Source organism: Haliotis asinina, chromosome 6, assembly GCF_037392515.1.
Source record: "Haliotis asinina isolate JCU_RB_2024 chromosome 6, JCU_Hal_asi_v2, whole genome shotgun sequence".
Lineage (NCBI taxonomy): Eukaryota > Metazoa > Mollusca > Gastropoda > Lepetellida > Haliotidae > Haliotis > Haliotis asinina.
The window spans coordinates 19,851,560-19,870,430 of record NC_090285.1 but is presented as its reverse complement, the minus strand read 5'-3'; the positions used below and the strand labels follow the sequence as shown (position 1 = coordinate 19,870,430).

Below are 18,871 nucleotides of genomic sequence, written 5' to 3'. Positions count from 1 at the left end.
GAAGAAAGTGTATAAATTTTTGTAGGTGTTCACAATACGTCCTCATCATAATTACACGACATACCGCTGACACTGACAATCTTATTCTCTCCGAACATATCTGAGTGTAAGTTGGCTGCTTCCCAAACTGTAATGTAGTAGGTGGTCGGTCCGTCCTGGTGGTCAGCGTGGGTCCAGAACAGAGTCACACTGGATGAGCTGTTGACTGAGGCCCAGAAATCCTTTGGCGGTGATGGAACTACAGAAACATCATATTGATGTTATCAAGTTCAGTAACCCTGAACAAAATACAGTCAATGGCGCTGAAATCAATTGCAGTGGCCATGTTGATATTTCTACTGATTCTGCGATTCTTGATGAAAACGCACTGCGTCTTATTTCTGCGAATAAGCGATGAAACGCGCGATCGACCAGACATTTCATCAGTAGACTTTAAACTGTATGGTCGCAATTACCCTATAGTTGTATTAATATAGTAGAAATAATACGCTACATGGGATTCTGCGAGACAGCATATTCAGGTGGTTATGACACAAGGATTAAATTTAAAACATACTCCATTGTCTTTTTGAAATGTCCACTGATTTTCAAAATTTTGATGACCCAATCAATGTGTTTCAACGTTTCTGGTGATTTTTCAAATAATAATGAACCCGCTATTTCATCTGAAGGCTTCACGAAATATAAGTCATTCAGGTAAGCGTCCGAGGTGAGCACCTCACCCTATCCCTACTAAGCTGAACAGAATTGAAACGAAACATTTTAGTTCCACATTCTTAAACATGTTAAATCAGTTAGACCGTTTAGAATCGTTTTTTTTTTTATTTTTGATTGATTGTTTGATTGTTTTATTAATATGAGTTTGTGAAGTCTATATCTGCATTTACCGAAAAGAAGCTTTCGGAATGTATGTAAAAGAAGAAGGACAACGTATAAGGCAAAATAGCAGTGAAAATAATACGAATGGATCAATATGTACGTCGCTGCTCTTGCATTCTTGGACTTCACTCCATCTTTGAAATATGATAAATCACAACCTACTTCTGAAGCTCAATCATGATTTACAATAGCCCACTAGACGTCGTATCTGATTTACAACAGTCCATCTTGAAAGACTGTCATACTACCCTCTTAAGTGCCATATCTGGGTAAGCATCTGGTTCTTTCTCTCATTTGCCAGCCATGTTGCAAATACCACTGCAGGTTAACCCACCATCAGACGGAACCTTGGCTGATGACATCCAGTTACTCAAGAAACCCAGCCTGTCCAAAGCCTGAATGTCTGTCATATATCACAGAATGTATTAATGGCATGGGCAATGTGGACATAAGCAAATCGCTCGTGAACATGCTCGATACAGCCCAACAGTACTGTCAAACCCACGCATTCTCTCCTTCGAGTTCTCTGCAGCTAGACACCTCAAGAATTTTAACCAGCTTCTTCCACCTCGGTGATTTCTATACAAAGCAGCATTATCTTCTCTAAAACACACGTGCACTAGATCTAGTTCTCTGGAACTAGACACCCCAGTTGACCAGTCAGAATCAGTCTAATTCAGAGCCTTTATTCAATACCGTTCAATATCATCGCACCTACCAGTCATGTTCGTTTGAACAGTGGTCTTCGTTTCCTCGCCTCTTCCGTTTATGCTGACACAAGATATAACAATCGTATAGTCGGTGTAGGACTGCAAGGCTGTAATATTGAAGTCGTATTGTCCATTTCCATCATGGTTGACAACAACAATACTCGTGTTGTCCTCAGTGTTGTCAACTGTTTTACAGCTGTGCTTCTTCTTTAACTGTAAATAACACATATATCCACATAGAGGCACGACGCAAAGAAGCTTTACTCACCTATAGGATAGGGACATTTTTCTATAACGTGAAAACATAAACTAGTTGTAGTTTTATTTATACAAATATTTACGTTTTTGTTCACTTCTATAAAATGTGCCATGTCACTGTAGTCCCGCTTACCTTACTTTGATCACATGAATGAAACATATATCAACGTGTATTCCTTACATGTAATTCGGTAACAATTTGTAGTCAGTTTGAAAACAGAAGCACTATTCGTGCTAGAAGTGCCAACAGCTTTTCTTCCTTCCTTCCTGTGTACAACACGAAACAGTACATATATCCACTTACATAATCGTTGTACTCTATGGTATTTGCGTTTTTATTCAGTATTTTAGGAGAGTATCTCATCACTGTAATCACACCCACCTCAATCTGTTCACATGTTACATTTATAACCAGGTCAGGTTTCCCGTCTGATGTAACTTTTATCAGATACCCAAGGATGTTGCCATTTGGAAGTGAGGGCTTCGTCCACTGTATCCTGATGGAATGTGCTGTTGTATCCAAAACATCCAAACTATCCACGGGACCGGACTCTAGGAAAACGAACATACCCGTGTCATGTGTCGATATGACCCCACAAACTGACTCATGATTATGTTCAGAAGTTATACGTTTAATGGCATGGGAGCACATTTGAATATCACTTGACTTTTTACTTAGAAAATAGTGATCACATTAGATGTGACTGTTTAGACATGACACAGGTCAGGGACAGTTTGATGTACCTCCAGTGTGTGTGGTATAACTCTTTGAAGAATTGACTCCTCCATATGTGTTGAATGCTTGCACCTGTAATCAGATCATGTCAAGTTTATCTCTTAAGTTATCATGAGTTAATGCCAGATGCAAACATATACTCATGGAAAAGTTTAAGGGAACGCATGATATAGCTGTGATTTTTAATCTTTGAAACAGTAAGAGAAAAGTTCATACAGATGAAAAGGCTTATGTCAAGTGATGAAAATCAGTATCTGGTGTGTCCCCCATGTCTCTGGAGAACTGCTTGGCATCGCCGTGGCATGCCGCCAGTGAGTGTACGGATAGTACCAATCGGAATTCTACGCCATTCGTCCTGGAGAGCCATGAAAAGTCCATCCAAATTGTTGGGTTGAACAGATCTGTCCCGAACATTGCGGCCAAGAGCATCCCAAAGATGTTCGATGGGGTTAAGGTCAGGACTTTTTGCCGACCATTGCAACACCCGGACATCTGCAGCCCTCAGTCTGTCCCGACAAACATGAGCGATGTGAGGACGGGCATTGTTATGCTGGAACTCGAACATTCCACCTGCTGTACGCGCAGAGGGGATCACAATCGGATTCAAGATCTCGTCACGATATCGTAAACTGTTATCCTGCCATCAACACGTACAAGATCTGTTTTGTGGTTAAAGGTAAACCCACCCCACCCCATAACAGAGCCCCTCCATAACGATCATGTTGTTTGATGGTGCAGGCACTGTGACGTTCCCCAACGCGTCTCCAAACTCCAAATTCGACCGCCATTATGGTCTAGTGTGTACCTGCTCTCATCACTAAACATCGTGTTTCTCCATTGACGTACGGTTCTTCCTCCAAGGTTCCGTGCCCACTGCTGTCTCAAGCGCTTGTGTTGCTCAGTCATTTTGATTCCAACCAATGGACGACGGCTTTTTATACCAGCCGATTTAAGATGATTACGCACTGTAAGTGAACACATTCTGACGTTCGTTCTTCGCCTGAATTCCGTAATGATTCAGGAGGAGGATTTGAACCTGTCTTGCAGAGCAATAAGGCGTAGGGTCCGGTCATCCCGTGGGGTGGTTTTCTTTTTCCGTTCCCGGCCACGCCTCATTTTGACGTCACCAGTCACTCTATAGACATTCAACAGTCTGGATATCACGCGAACAGACTTAGTTGTTGCAACCTGTCGTAATGAGCTTCCACCATTAACCATGCCAACTGCCTCCCATTTCTGTGCCAAAGTACTGTCTCGCCAAGTTAACACTGTTTTTAACCGTTGTGTTTGACAGTCCACATACATGTCACGTGTAAATTTAAGTGCAAGTAACTTTAGGAGCATGTAGTACACGTGCATGGAAAGCATTATGGTGAGTTTGAGTGAACTGCTCTTCAAGAAAACGATCATACACGGCGCTGAAGTTAGGGCAATTCAAAATATCTGTTTACTAAGAAACGTGCGTTCCCTTAACTTTTTCCATGAGTATATGATAATAAAGTACATTTGTTCCGAAAGTACCTTTCAGTTCAACTAACTTAAGTGTCGTCCTGTTGTCCGGGCCTAGTGGATACACGTGGCTACGTTTGCCTGAGCAATCTACATTATATGTGAACATTAACATATCAATGTTAACATTGATTATTCAGATAAGTATATGCAAAAAATGAGTCCTCAAAGGATATGAAAAAAGTACAGCACAGTTTATGTGAATATTTTGCCCACACTCACCGTAAACATGTACTTTACTTGAGGTGTCACTGGTAACATCAGTGAGTAGTTGCAATTGGGCTCAGACTGAGCTGTAATGTTCTGTTCTTGGGGATGTTCTGTCACATTTATTGTATACGTCCTCTATCAGAAATAAAGAAAGCAAAGCAAACCTGTGAACAGTTACAGTTGGTCTCAGAATCAGCAGAAATATTAAATACAAGCCTTAGGGTAATTTGTCTCACGCTGTTGTTAGTTTCTTCTCTAATAAGAGCAACAAGATAATAAACTTCAAAATATAATTAGAATGTAGCACTAAAATGGCATTTCGTTCATAGCATGTTATGTGTGACATGTTCAGTCTTTCGTAATTTTCAGTCATGGCTGTGATACAAACTTTACATCAAAGTTAATAATGTCACACAAAGCATACAATGTACAAAACATATGCACTGGATACTCATTTCATTCTTATGTTTCTTGTCAGATGTGCGACAACGCAGTATCCGTTACGTTGGTACAGGTGGGTTGAAGTATATTAAATGCAGTTACACCTTATTTATACTCTAACCCATTATTAGAGAAGGTGTAATTATACTTTCGTGAAAACAAGGCGTACCTTCGCTTCATACGACAGTTTGTAATATCTTATGACGCCATGCCTTTCAGTTTCATTGGGGCAAGAGAAGATGACTTCAGCACTTGTGTAATTGCCTGGATCCTGATGGATGCGAAACCTTGTCACCTTGCCAGGAGCTATAAATGCAAAATGGACTAAATAATTCAGGTTGAGTACACTTGAAAATACGTGGCCTGATTCTTCTTAACTGGTTGTCAAGGGTAAGAACTGGCCCAGAAGACCGTTTCATTAGAACGACAGTTACGTTGTCGTACCGTTTCATTAGAACGACAGTTACGTTGTCGTACCGTTTCATTAGAACGACAGCTACGTTGTCGTAACGTCTATCATACTGGAGATATGCTTTACTGGGTAGCTAGACAGACTGGGTGGCTACACAGATGGGACATCTGTGCCTAGTGTCCACGAATGCGTGTTATTCCATCGTCCATTGATTCAAAGACGATGTTGATGTGAAGATGACCAGTCGTCGTTCCGCAAACGTTATGTTTTCTTATAAAACCTGGCTTACGTTGGAGTCCTTGAATCTCATAGACAGAGTGATTGTTTTATATTAACATTTATCAGAACGATTATCTTTGGGATTGCCTAGTTATGATGTAGGGTGGGACCGCTGTGACTGGCAGAATACTTTCATATGCTATTCACGGACGTGACACTGGGCAGTACTACCATTACAACATGTTGGAGGTACAACATGGACCTGGACGTACCTCCAACAGAATAGCATCACCACCTTATGATGTGTAATAAACTCATCGTTAGTGACTGTAACCATTATATACTTCAGTTTACTAAAATTGCATATTTCTACGGACGTTTGTTCGTAATTGTACTGAAAATACCTGCATTGTGTGATTAAGATGAATTAATGGAAATACATCCCTATACCTAGCTAAGTATATATAATACTTGACTTTTAGGAGGTATTGCTATGTATGTAAGTAATTCTGCTTGAGGGCTCCTGGCTCTATCGATAAGGCAGTTTTTGTGCTTTTATCACGTAATAGATACAGTGGATTCTTTTCTACCACTTTTCAGCCAAACCTACACTGCTGAGTTGTTAGAACCTTGCTTCATGGTCTTATTGGGCAGTGATATACGTATGTGCAATACTGAAGTACCTTTCACCATTGTACATGTCAAGATATTTGGACTAATACGTACTATAAATTAGATAGAGTGTCAGAAAACATTATGGAATATTCTAGCAACTTAGTTTTGTCTCTGTTGTATTTTGATCATCGTCATGTTTAACATCAGGTAATTCGACAAAATTAACATCACATAATGCGGCATCGTGTTTCAAAAAATTAGTCCATTTGGGTTCTTCCGCTTTTTGTAGCTGCTAACTAAGACACTTTTCAGGGGCACTTTTCAGAAAAATACATAATGGGAAACACGAATAAGTCAAATCATTGACTTCCGTACCTCTTTTAAGAAATTCTTGAAATCGTTAATACAGAGATCTCTTAAAAGTCTGTGAATAATGAAAACGCCACGGAATGTCCATTGAGGGCTGCTGATACATTTATCAGCGAAACTAGACAAGGAAATTGAATACACCCGGTCACTCCATATGAACTTTGGGTTCGTATCAAGAAAGTCAAAACAGTGAGTGAGTTTACTTTCACGCCGCACTCATAATGTTGCTGCTACGTGGTGGTATAATCAATAGAGAAATAGTGAGGATAGCTTTGTTTACCTGACTCTTTAGTCCGAACAGTTTCATTCATAGACAAGACACTTGAGTTTCCACATGGAGTAGCTGCTGTGATGTTGAAGGTGTAGTTCCAGTAACTCCGGAGACCCTCAACCAGGACGGATGTGCTGTTAAACCCTGAAGTATAATAAGCTTTGACTATGAAAAGGACAAATGTGTTGTTTCACCTTCCTCAAAATCTAGTTATCATTTAAGAGGTGCATTTTATCAATTCTTAGGAAAGTGTGTAATTATGTAAAATAAGAGTACGCGTTCACTGTAATACGTGCTTATAAACTTTTATGCAGTAGCTACATACTACGGCATAACTTAACGCGAGTGAAGTACGTCAAGAAGCTTTTATCAACTCGTTTACCAGTATGTACTGGTAGGTGTACTAATATTATTTTACAGATCGCAAATAGATTATTAACAGTATGCGGAATCCGCTAATTGCCTCCTATAAAGAGACAACGTGTCCATTATTGTTGTACACTTTGACACCAATACAACATGATCCAGTATGTACCTAAAGCCTGTGCAACGTGTGTGTTGTTAGAAGCTCGAGTTACACACATACAGAAACGCTGCAGTGGCTAGTCATTAACCGAAGTTTATTCTTCAAGGTAAAATGAAGGGTGGATGCCTTGCTGCTGCTGCTGCTACTACTACTACTACTACTACTACCACCACCACCACCACCACCACCACCACCACCACCACCACCACTACTACTACTACTACTACTACTACTACTACTACTACTACTACTACTACTACTACTACTACTACTACTACAGGGGCATGGTGAGCGAGCTGGCTAAGGCGCCAGGCTAGTAATCCAGCGAGGTTGAGGTTTCGGGATCGAGTCCACCTGTGACCGGGTGTACAAACCTTGGAGTCAGCATTTGTGTGCAGAATCTTTCAGTGTTGTCACAATCCCTACACAACCCTGTGCACTTAAACGAACCCACGAATCCGTTGGTATATGACCAGATGGTGGCCACATGAACATGGGCATACACCTAGTTACGGGTACAGCAACGTGCAGTAAACTTGGACAAAGTGCTGTGACTATGTGTCCCAGTCCACCCAGCTGTCAATTGGGTACCTCGTTAGGATGAGAGAGCCACAATACCCTCGGTGCGCCTAGTGGCAACAAGAGTTGTATACTCCCCAGGGAGTTGAGATTGAAATACGATGTGCTGTTGAGATTGACATCCAGTGATCGAGGGAAAAATACCAGCGCCTTGAGAATGCACTAGTGCGTGGATATGTGCGCTATGTAAATATCCAATCTATCTATCTATTACTGCTGCTGCTGCTGCTGTTGCTGCTACTACTGCTGCTGCTGCTACGTTTTGACCCATGAAGATCCAGGGTAAAATAGGTCTTCAGCAACCCATGCTTGCCACAGAAGGCTACTGAGCTTGTCGTAAGAGGCGACTAAGGGGATAGAGTGGTTAGGCTCGCTGACTTGGTTGACAAATGTCATCAGTTCCCATTTGCAGAGATCAATGTTCCTGCTGTTGATTACTGGATTGTCTGGTCCAGACTCGATTATTTACAGACTGCAACCATATCACTGGAATATTGCTGGGTGTGGCGTAAAACTAAACTCACTCACTACTACTGCTTAGCTTATATATGGCAACCACGTTCTACAGTGTTATGAGATACATATCAGGACAGGAGTATGCCCTGTAGCTTAATTTACATCTGTACTTGACCCCGCTTGTAACCCTTAATCTACCACACTGCAAATACTAACCCGTACTAACCCAGTAATATATGTTTTCCTTTTCCATCAACTACAGATACAACTTGTGCATTAACCAGTTAACTCGGTTTCTTATCAATGTAGAAATGTTACCTAATGTCGTAATATTGCTGGATGAAATGTCAGTTTATGTACCAGTATGTGTTCATTTAATTTAAATGACATACCGCTGACACTGACAACCATTTTTTCTTGGAAACTTTCTGAGGTCAAGTGCGATGCTTCCCATACTGTTACGTAGTAGGTGGTTGGTCCGTCCTTGTGGTCAGCATGAGTCCAGAACAGGGTCACAGTGGACGAGCTGTTGACAGATGCCCAGGGGTCTTTTGGAGGCGATGGAACTACAGAAATATAACGTTAACACGGGCAAGGACGGTAACAAAGTACAGTCGTTGGCGCTGAAAGTAATCACAGAGGTCAGGGTGATATTTGTACTGACTTTTGATGAAAGTGTAATGTGTCTTGACATTCCAGTTGACTCTGCAAATGATAATGAATAATTGATTTATATAAAATGTGTGATCAGTCAGACATTTGAATGGTACATTTTAGACTACACGGTCGCAATTACCCTATAGTTCCATGAATACCAGTTAGGAATTTGACAAAAATAAAGAATACATGTGATTAAAAACCATGTGGAATAGTATCAGCAAAACTCGTATTACCTAACTCTTCTGAACGATACCAATTTTTGAATTAGTGAAGAATACAAGTAAGTAAAATCTATGGGGAATAGTATCTGTAAGGTTCCTATTATCTATCTCTTCTAATGTGCATGTGAGAAAATATAAAACACACAACTATGAATTAGGATGACACCTTAAGCAGTTCTTTCTTTTCCTTTTTTTCACATTTTTTCAGGATACAGGTCACATGTTATATGTTGTTATCGACAAAAACTGAAGAGTATACAGGGCTGGATTGAAATATTGCTATCCTGCTTCCACCAGGCGGGTGTGGCCTATGACAAGATCTCAGCTGCACCATCCAAATTTCAAAAGTGTATCCTTATAATGTTCGACGTATTTCTCAAAGGATGATTGTCGTAAGAGGCAACCAACGGGATTGCTGACTTGGTTGACACATGTCATCAGTTCCCAATTGCGCACATCGATGCTCGTGTTGTTGGTTACTGGATTGTCTTGTCCAGACTCGATTATTTACAGACCACCGCCATATGGCTGGAATATTGCTGAGTGCTGACTTGCTCACGCACTCCCTTGCTGACCTGTGACATCATGCCTACATTTACATATTTATGAGTTTTCGTGCGCACATAACTTGATTCCGGATTCCGACACATCTACCTTCTGCTGACTGACACTTTACTACTCATTTTGAAAATGTTATTAATAACCCCTGACTGAAAGACATAGGTGAATTATCGCTAACATCAATCCGCTTACCAGTCATGTTTGTTTGAATAGCGGTGCTGTTTTCCTCCCCTGTTCCATTTATGTTGATACAAGATATGCCTATTGTATAGTTTGTGTAGGACAGTAGGCCTGTAATAGTGTAGTCGTATTGCCCATTTCCATCTCCACTGACAACAGCAGTACTCTTCTTGCTCGACGTGTCAGCTGCCCTGCATTCTTGCTTCTGCTGGAAAAAATTATAATATATATACTCGCTTAGATAACAGCGGGGACACTATTCGTTCATGAAGAGTCAACTTCACATTCTACCTTCCTCTCATATATGCAGTGAAAGAACCATTGATGTTTTAGTGATAATGTGTGGTATTTTAATCTTGGTTTGCTTCTTTGAAAAAGTATGTTGTGACTGTTTTCATACCTACCTTAGTCTTGTCACAAGTTACATTTATAACTTTGTCATCGTTGCCGTTTCTTGTAATCTTCACCAGATACCCAAGGATGTTTCCATTTGGAAGAAATGGTTTGGTCCACTGTATTGTGACGGAATGTGCCGATGTGTTCCATGCATCAAAACTACCCACGCGACCGCATTCTTGGAAAACGAACATATTCATATTATGTACCCACGGACCCATGAACTGAATATCAAATTCTGCGAAGGTATCTCTTTCCAGGCATCACCACTGCATCTACAAAATCTTAACAGTCCTGGCAGTCTTTTTGCACATTCATAACCTGTTTGCACATTTACAATACAAGGCGTATTAAATCTGTTAAGATTTTAGAATTACCGGGGATTGTTGAAATTACACACTCTACAGCTTGTTCGGCTTGACCTGAACAAGTGAATACTAACACGTTGATTGACCATATCACTCTTGTTGGATCTATTATTGTGAACAGGTGTATCTTTGTCAGTTCCTCTCAACATGTCCGAACAGCCAAGACAAGGTCGCCGTTTGACATCTCAGTGTCGAGAAATCGTCAGCAATGTCCTAACTTCGTTTTAAAATGAAGCTGGAGATGATAGAGAGTGATAGTTAGAGGGACTGGGATTGTGAAAGTAACTGACGTCTGTACGTTGTACAGTCATTAAAACAAACTAGACAACATTTGACTGCATATACAATTCAACTAAAACCTGCAATGTTTTTTTTTCAGAAGTGTTGTTTTCTGGGACAAGTACTCTAACTAATCCATGTATGCATGTTTTGCACGAACGCAACCTTGGTTACAATATCTGCTCCTCTATTTCATGAAGTAGTGTGCATATGTGGAGTATTATAAATACAAAATGACATTTTTGCAAATGCATTTACTTGGAAGCTGTAAAAAGACAAGGGCCTGAATTGTACATGTTCTGAGGTGTATTGTGACAATGCTGATACGCTGTTCGGTGTGGGCTTGGGTGAAAACATTACGAACGTCAGTTGACCATACACTTGAGATATATTCAGCAAGGTTAAATGTACACATTAATGTAAACAGTTTCACGTACTTCCTGTCGGTGTAGTGTAACTCTTGGTTGACTTTTTGCCTGCGTATTTGTTGAATGCTTGTACCTGAAAACCAATCATGTCAAGATTGTCTCTTAGTGTGTAATGGCGGTTAGGGGAGGGAGAACGTTTCACTCTGAATGAACTGCACATTTAACTCTGAATCTGACATTTAAGAGGCCCAGGATGACCCACTTTAGAATACAATAACCTTTGTTTTGGATACACATTGTAATAGGATTCATGGTATGATATCAGGTGAAATATTTAGTGAGTGAGTTAATGTTTAACGTCACATCGGCAATATTGGAGCCATATCGTGACGACATGTAAAACTAGTAATTAAATCTAAAACAATATAACTCTAGAGGACGATACAATATAAAAACAGGCTATAGACCGCCAACAACTGAAGGAAGATCACCATACCAGGGTCCATGGGGACTTACAGTACCTTTGCTACCTGCATGGATGAAATATTTAGATTATAGAATATATTACAGCTGTTGTCCAAATATGCAAGTGACGACAGGATTTAATTGACTTAGTTATATCATGACCATGGCCATGGAGTACAGGAAAATACAGAGTGCTGCGTCCTTTTAGGAATATAAAGACAAACAAAGATAAAAGAAAGACTCAATGAAAGGTATCTTCTGTGTACTCGGAGAATGTGTGTTTGCAAGCTGATGTGTCCATAGTATCATCTCACTCACCGAGAAATTGTAGTTCACTTGAGGTGTCACTGGTACTACTCGTGAGTAGTTACAGTTGGAATCGGGTTGAGCTGAAATATTCAATTCTTGAATATTTTCTAATACCCCTTCTGCATTTGTATCCTGTCAGAAACAAAGCAAACAAAATAATCTACCATAAAGCATATCATTTGTAAAAACTATTTCCTCTGCTTCCATCCAGGGAGAGTTGACACTTTACTGTAGTATAACTAAAGCCATATCTTATTCCATTTGAGATTACAAATTTGTCAACGTTTATTCAAGTTGCTAGAAAGTAATTGTACCTTTTTCAATCAACTACCTTGAATGAAACTTTGCATATTGATATATGATGCTATAATTCTTCAACGTAACTTTGTAATTATATGTTGAATAACGGTACATGATTTGCTGTACAACAAGAAAGTAAAACAAAATGACAATAACAAAAATAACAATAATATTTACAACGTATGCACACGGAATATTCATGTCCTTTAAAACATTTCTGTACCCATGTATTTACTTCACGCAAGACGTATCATCCTTTCTGTAGACAGGATTTGAAGTAAATTTAATTCGTTCAAAGTGCGATCTTGGTGATACATATATATAATAATGGGAAGTCGTTTATCCTCTGGCTAAGACATACCTGCGCTTCATACGACAGTATATAAAACTTCAGGACACCGTGTCTTTCTGTTTCATTGGGACAGGAAAAGATGACTTCCACAGCCGTGTAATTGTCTGGGATGTTTTTGATGTGAAGATTTTCTACATATCCAGGAGCTATTGATGAAACACATTTTTTCAGTTATGATCGTTGTTGTCTCAATAATTCTACAATAATTACAATGAAAATAAACTCACAAAGTCAGTTTTCTGACAGGGATGGAGTTTCAGTTCCAACTGGATGTTAATACAAAATTTGAAATTTAGGATACTGAGAACCACTGTATCCTCTTTTGTTGTAGCATATGACTGACTGATCATCGATGGATGATGCATTTCTTGCAATGGCACGTGACAGTTTTATGCATACCAATAACATGCCACCTGTTTTCATTTGTGTGTTCAAAACACTATTGTTTTCATTATCATTATCACCATTTTATTTCCTATAGGTGGCCAAGACGCCAACGGTACATGTGTAAAAACATGCATATGTGCCACACTGAGAATACTGAATCTTATTACTTCAACAGATATGATTATGTGTTATTTTTTTCTGACCGACGTACAAATCCTTTTTAAGAACGACATAATGTATTAAGAGTACGATACTCATTGTAAACAGGACATACTAAAGTAATATGGAATTCATCTTCTAGTTCAGTCAGACAGGAACTAAAAACCGCAGTTACATAGCTTTTGGAGTATCAATATGAATCAAAATTGAATCTATGTATATTGCAACGAACTTTTGTCAAACATTTACATAAATATTTTAAACTAATAGTTACAAGATATTTCAAAAAAAGCAGTCCTTCTGTATGATTGAATAGAGCGGCAATGCTGATATAAGAATGTTTTAAATGGATATCAGTGTTAAAATTCAATCTGATATGATGTACGGTCACTCATTTACACTATCGATGGTTTGTACGTACGTTCATCCTTTGTTATGAATGAGAACGTTGAGGAGGTGCTGTAGCGATCCCCTGACACTGTAACTATTGATGCATTGTAGGTCGTGGCAGGCTGGAGGTCTTCTATTTGTGTTCTGATGGTTTCAGTAGTGTTGTCATAGACAGTCGTGTTAAAAACAATTTCATTTTGGTGCTTCACTGTGACGATGTACCAGCTTGCGACGCCATCACTTCGATTGAAGGTCAGGGAAAAGTTTGATGCAGGAACCTTTCTTGTTCTGCTGTTTAGAACAGTAACTTCAGATGGGTCTGCATCAAAAATGATTTCATGCTTGTGAGCACACCACCCAGTGTCGTCCCAGTGAACACACAAACACGTTTTACAATGAGATTTTATGGATACAATTCTCAGGTTTGATTGTAACAGAAGTAATTCATTTGTTTTATGAAACCGGTCCAGGCCAGTAAACAATGTCCCTGTTGTCCAGTTGGCATAATTGTGCCATTGTAGCTTACAAAATCATGAGTCAATAAATGGAAGTCATTCATTGAAGTTAACCTAATTTTGTGTATATACATAACCACAAAAGCCTCATTTGATTTAAGACTATGATTCACTGAAATGCGTAAAAATGACAGACAATGGAGTGGCACTTTATGGTTAACATGTCAGAAGCGCTAATGCACAAGTAATAGCATTTTATGTGAGTATCACACAAGAGTTTGAAAACAATACATTTGTCACATTGAGGAGACCAAACTATGGATTGAGACCTACAAGTAAATCTGTAGGATGTCATATCAGATTTGAACTTGTGAATCATTACAGCAATGACTATTTCAAAGGTCAAGTTTTGATATACTGAATCAAAATCGTGCGCATTTTAGAAAATGTGAAAAGATTGCACACGCAGTCACAATTATTCTGTTTACAACATGTGTGGATAGTTCGATCGACTTTTGGTCTGGTGTCGTCCATATCGTGAGGAAAGGTTAAACCAAGGGGAACGGGATACCAACAGAGAGAATAGTCTAAACACGATAACACTGAGCTATGGTCCTCTCTGTTGCAATCCCTCCATATACTACCATGATAACTCCAATAAAGAGAATTATTTAAATGCTCACCTCGATGTCCGTATGCAATGATACTTCCGTCTTCTTATGATTATAATGTTAAGCCTGTGCTCTAGATCTTTATATGTTTACTTCCAATTCATTCTTAGAATTAGCCTCGAGCCCAACCGGTCCCTGACATTTGACCCGAACAGGTCCCGGTTTGGGTTTAATATCTAGGGGCCGGTTTCGGCTTTGGGCTGGTTCGGGTGTATCTCCATTGTTATGGGGCATAGGAATCTCTCAATGACATAATTACGAAAGTTATATGTACTTATGTCTTCAAGTTCCATTGCTTCAAGCTCGTTAGTTATGTAAACATTTCTTTGCAGAAATATGTATCCTTGATGTTTCCCCTCACTGATGTTAATTTATCCTAATACAGTAAAGAGACTATTTACACGCAAAATGCGTGAAGAACTGACATTTCTTAAATGAGAGTAACTCACCTTGGGCCAAGTCAGCAGTAAATAGAAATAGTGTTTTCACCTAATGGAATCAAACATTTTTCGTAACTTCTGTTGGTTTTCAGTAGTGACAGCAAACTTAACATGGCACCAAAACCACTTGGTCGAAGGATATGATATAGAAAACATTGGCCGTGGTTTTCCTTGAAATGCTTGACAACGTTTATCTTAAGGCTAGAATGACCATACATGTATAGTACTGGAAAGTAACTGCGCATTATGAGTTGTTCACTGGTGTGGAGAGGGGAATGGGTCGATGTACCCCTTCGTGCTCAGGGAACAAACAGGGTACATCAATCCGTGCGCCCCTCGAGACCAGTCTACAACTTATAAGAAACATAAACAAACATCAAGGGTACATCAATCAAGGACCGCAAGCGAACAATGAACAACGTATTTATCTTACCGGACACCTCAATGTTAATTTTAACTATCTGAAGCAAGGGTATCAGATTGTAGACTTCGCCAACCTGTGTCAAACGAGTCGAATCTTGCATCTTGCTGTTTTACCCCCAGGTATTGTCATAGTAAAGTCGCCGTAATTCCCCTTCTTAATATTCACAGGCACTACATTTGAACATTTTGTCAAAATTTAGTTAATGAAATGCGATGTTATTTTTTCCTTTTGCAGAGGACACAAGAAAACAGATTTAGAGTTATCTCCCTTCAATCGATTTTTATTCGCAAAACATCAGTAATTTCCGTGCACCATGGGTGATTCAATGTTCTTCGACATACTGCCACGAAGTACCGAATGAGTTGCTATAGGCAGCGGGATACTTTACAATAAACGTCGCTTGTAAGTGGGATACATTGAAAATAACAGAAGAGCGCTTAGCCATGCAGAAAACAACACTTATGGGTGAGGTAAGATAATATTAATGATCATAACGTGATACGCAGCGTTCTTTAATCACTGTTTAACTTTTGACTAATATCATAGACTTGAATCTATACAACCATGTTTGCGTTTCTGTTTCTTATGTTGACAAAATGCCGTGAGTTTCCATCACCAACACCAAGCATGGTTTTCCTTTGAATACAGCCTTATTAAAAGTTGATGATACTGATTTTAATTCTAGCATGAACAGGTTTTAGATTGTATTTCGTCTTCTTCCTGACATCAGTGTCGAATTAACTGCCCCATACTGACAAGCAACATTTAGTAAAGACAGTCTGCCGAATCATCTGTAAATGTTCTAAGCGCCCTTATGTTACTGGAGTGTCTGGTTCAGATCCGACTTTTTTACAAACAGCTGTAAAACTGCTGAAACAAATGTCTGCTAATGAGATAGTCATCAATCGACTCTGCCTTTGGGAGGGATTTCTTAGGAATGTGAACAGGGTTTTGCTGCTTCTATTCATGTCTAAGGTGAATTTAGGTAATTTCCAAAGTGTAGGAGATTTGTAAATATATTGTACCACGCCTTCTTAAGAATACTCACATGTCCTGATGCTTACAGGTGTACTGTTTACTTGCTTTGTAACGTTGTACTGGATGATGGAGGATGTGATGACAATTTCATAAAGCTGTCCTGGACGTAGTCCTGTTATTGTCGTGTCCATCGGTGAGTTCCAACTATGACCTAGAACTGTGTAGGTCAAGGTGGGTTTGATATTGTTGGGGTTTGTCCATCCAAGAGTTATGTTCCTCTCACCGACAAACGTCGCTGTGATGTTGGTTACCTTTAGTGTCGAGACTGAAACAGATTGAAAATCATCTTAGTACAATATTATAAAAACAAGGGTTCACAATGGTCTGAATACCTCACAGATTCTTTACATCTAGAATATCTCATTAAGGCTGAGAGCCGCATATATGCGGCAAATTAATTAGCTTCTCACAGCGAGAGCCGCGTATTGGGGGTTTTACATTTTAAATTCGTACTGTACCTATAATTTCAATCAATTCAGCAGTAATGATCAAAGATTAGCCTTTCTTACGAGAGAGGTTACTTTCTGTGTTAGACCCGTGAAGGTCCCGGGGTAGAATAGGCCTTCAGCAACCCATGCTTGCCATAAAAGGCGACTATGCTTGTCTTAAGAGGCGACTAACGGGATCGGGTGGTCAGACTAGCTGACTTGGTTGACACATGTCATCGGTTCCCAATTGCGCAGATCGATGCTCATGTTGTTGATCACTGGATTGTCTGGTCCAGACTCGATTATTTACAGACCGTCGCCATATAGCTGGAATCATTCATTCATTCGTTGTAATAGTTCATATATTGAATCATAGACATAAATAGCAATCTACTCATCTACTCATCTACTCATAGTATACATTTATAGTACACATAAACCATACAAAGGTAACTGGGGTATTTTGTTCAAGATGTTTCGTGCTTATTTGAAACGTGATTTTTCAATGCAATTTACATAAACATTGTGTGAGAAACATTTGTATTTGATCTCTGTAATTATCTTATCCAGTGTAATGATCACGTGTATCAGATCCATCGTCAATAAAAGGAGGATGATATATCAGTTACGGTATTGATGCGTATAATTATTCAATCAGACAACACTAAATGAAATATGTGAACATCTCTTTCAACTTCAAAATAACAGCCTCTGGCTGAATGCATGTCCAGGTAAACTTTTGTCGCGTGACAAGTGTAAAACAAACTAATGCGCTGTTACATCATTGTACAACCTGTTTTGTGGAGTCACGCCCATTGCCAAGCTTCTGAACTCGTTTGCTTTCAAAACAAATATAAGTATGCCCATCTTCATAAATATTTGGGGAGATTCAACTTCAAGTGTATACATCACAATAAATCAGTATCGTGTTACTTTTTTTAATTCTATAATACATGTACTTGAATTATGATATTTATTCGTAACAATGTGCCGATTATATTGAAATATTCAGCAAGCCATTATGTTTGATGTACAAGTAGTGTGCGCAAAAACTATATGCAAATAAATACTATCTCTACTCAATGGTTGGATTGGGTTATCCGGGGTAAAAATGATCGGATTGTAGCGCTTTGAGCGCTTCAAAGAAAAATGAACTCGTCAAATTGCTTGTTAGTTCTACATATACATTTCAGGCATCCTTACGATTATGTATGTTCACGATACACAAACTTTTCATGATAGCTAGAGTTGATAAAACCGAAATCTAGCATATCGATTTGTCAACGATCTAACCAATAGTCAATCTGTATCCAAGCTGTCTTGTGACCGAACGTACTCTTCAGAAATTTAGCCCACGCCCCATCACCTGTCATTTCCAATGTGACAGGTATCTCATGATACGATTGGTCATAGATAACAAATCAGGGAGTATATTGAACAGTTAAGATACAAAACGACCTATTCGGAAACTTTGATGACGCCCATCCCATGACCCTTTGTCTTATGTATGTGCAAGGAATAGCAGTATACAATATGTATGCATGTATGTTCGTGTGATAACGTAGATTTTCTGAGTTAAATCTAGATTAACCAAAGCGACAAACTGTGAATCTGTTATATGTAGGACTAGCTTATTAATACTTTCCTTAAAATATTCAGTATACACTAGCAATGTATCAGCGAAAACGCTTCTTTCATAGATTATTAGGCATGTGCGTAAATTCGTCTTTACTGCCATTGACATAGATGTTTTGAACAATTTAATCTCACACAATGATATGAGAGGGACATCATTTGGTTTAAGTATGTCTTACATACAAAGAATCCAAA

The 18,871-nt window shown here is 39.1% G+C and overlaps 1 protein-coding gene across 1 annotated transcript in view; it reads right to left on the bottom strand.

Annotated features, from left to right (window-relative positions):
• Positions 1–18,871, bottom strand: part of LOC137286123 (phosphatidylinositol phosphatase PTPRQ-like) — a 44,480-nt gene that overhangs the window by 22,685 nt on the left and 2,924 nt on the right. The window contains exons 3-17 of the mRNA XM_067817786.1: positions 16,624–16,878; positions 13,617–13,904; positions 12,659–12,795; positions 12,007–12,129; positions 11,293–11,356; positions 10,217–10,386; positions 9,825–10,020; positions 8,583–8,756; positions 6,639–6,773; positions 4,913–5,049; positions 4,315–4,437; positions 2,592–2,655; positions 2,230–2,399; positions 1,598–1,802; positions 65–238 (exon numbers count right to left, since the gene is read on the bottom strand). Of these exons, the coding sequence (XP_067673887.1) occupies positions 65–238; positions 1,598–1,802; positions 2,230–2,399; positions 2,592–2,655; positions 4,315–4,437; positions 4,913–5,049; positions 6,639–6,773; positions 8,583–8,756; positions 9,825–10,020; positions 10,217–10,386; positions 11,293–11,356; positions 12,007–12,129; positions 12,659–12,795; positions 13,617–13,904; positions 16,624–16,878 (2,415 nt within the window). The remainder of the gene's footprint in view (positions 1–64; positions 239–1,597; positions 1,803–2,229; positions 2,400–2,591; positions 2,656–4,314; positions 4,438–4,912; positions 5,050–6,638; positions 6,774–8,582; positions 8,757–9,824; positions 10,021–10,216; positions 10,387–11,292; positions 11,357–12,006; positions 12,130–12,658; positions 12,796–13,616; positions 13,905–16,623; positions 16,879–18,871) is intronic.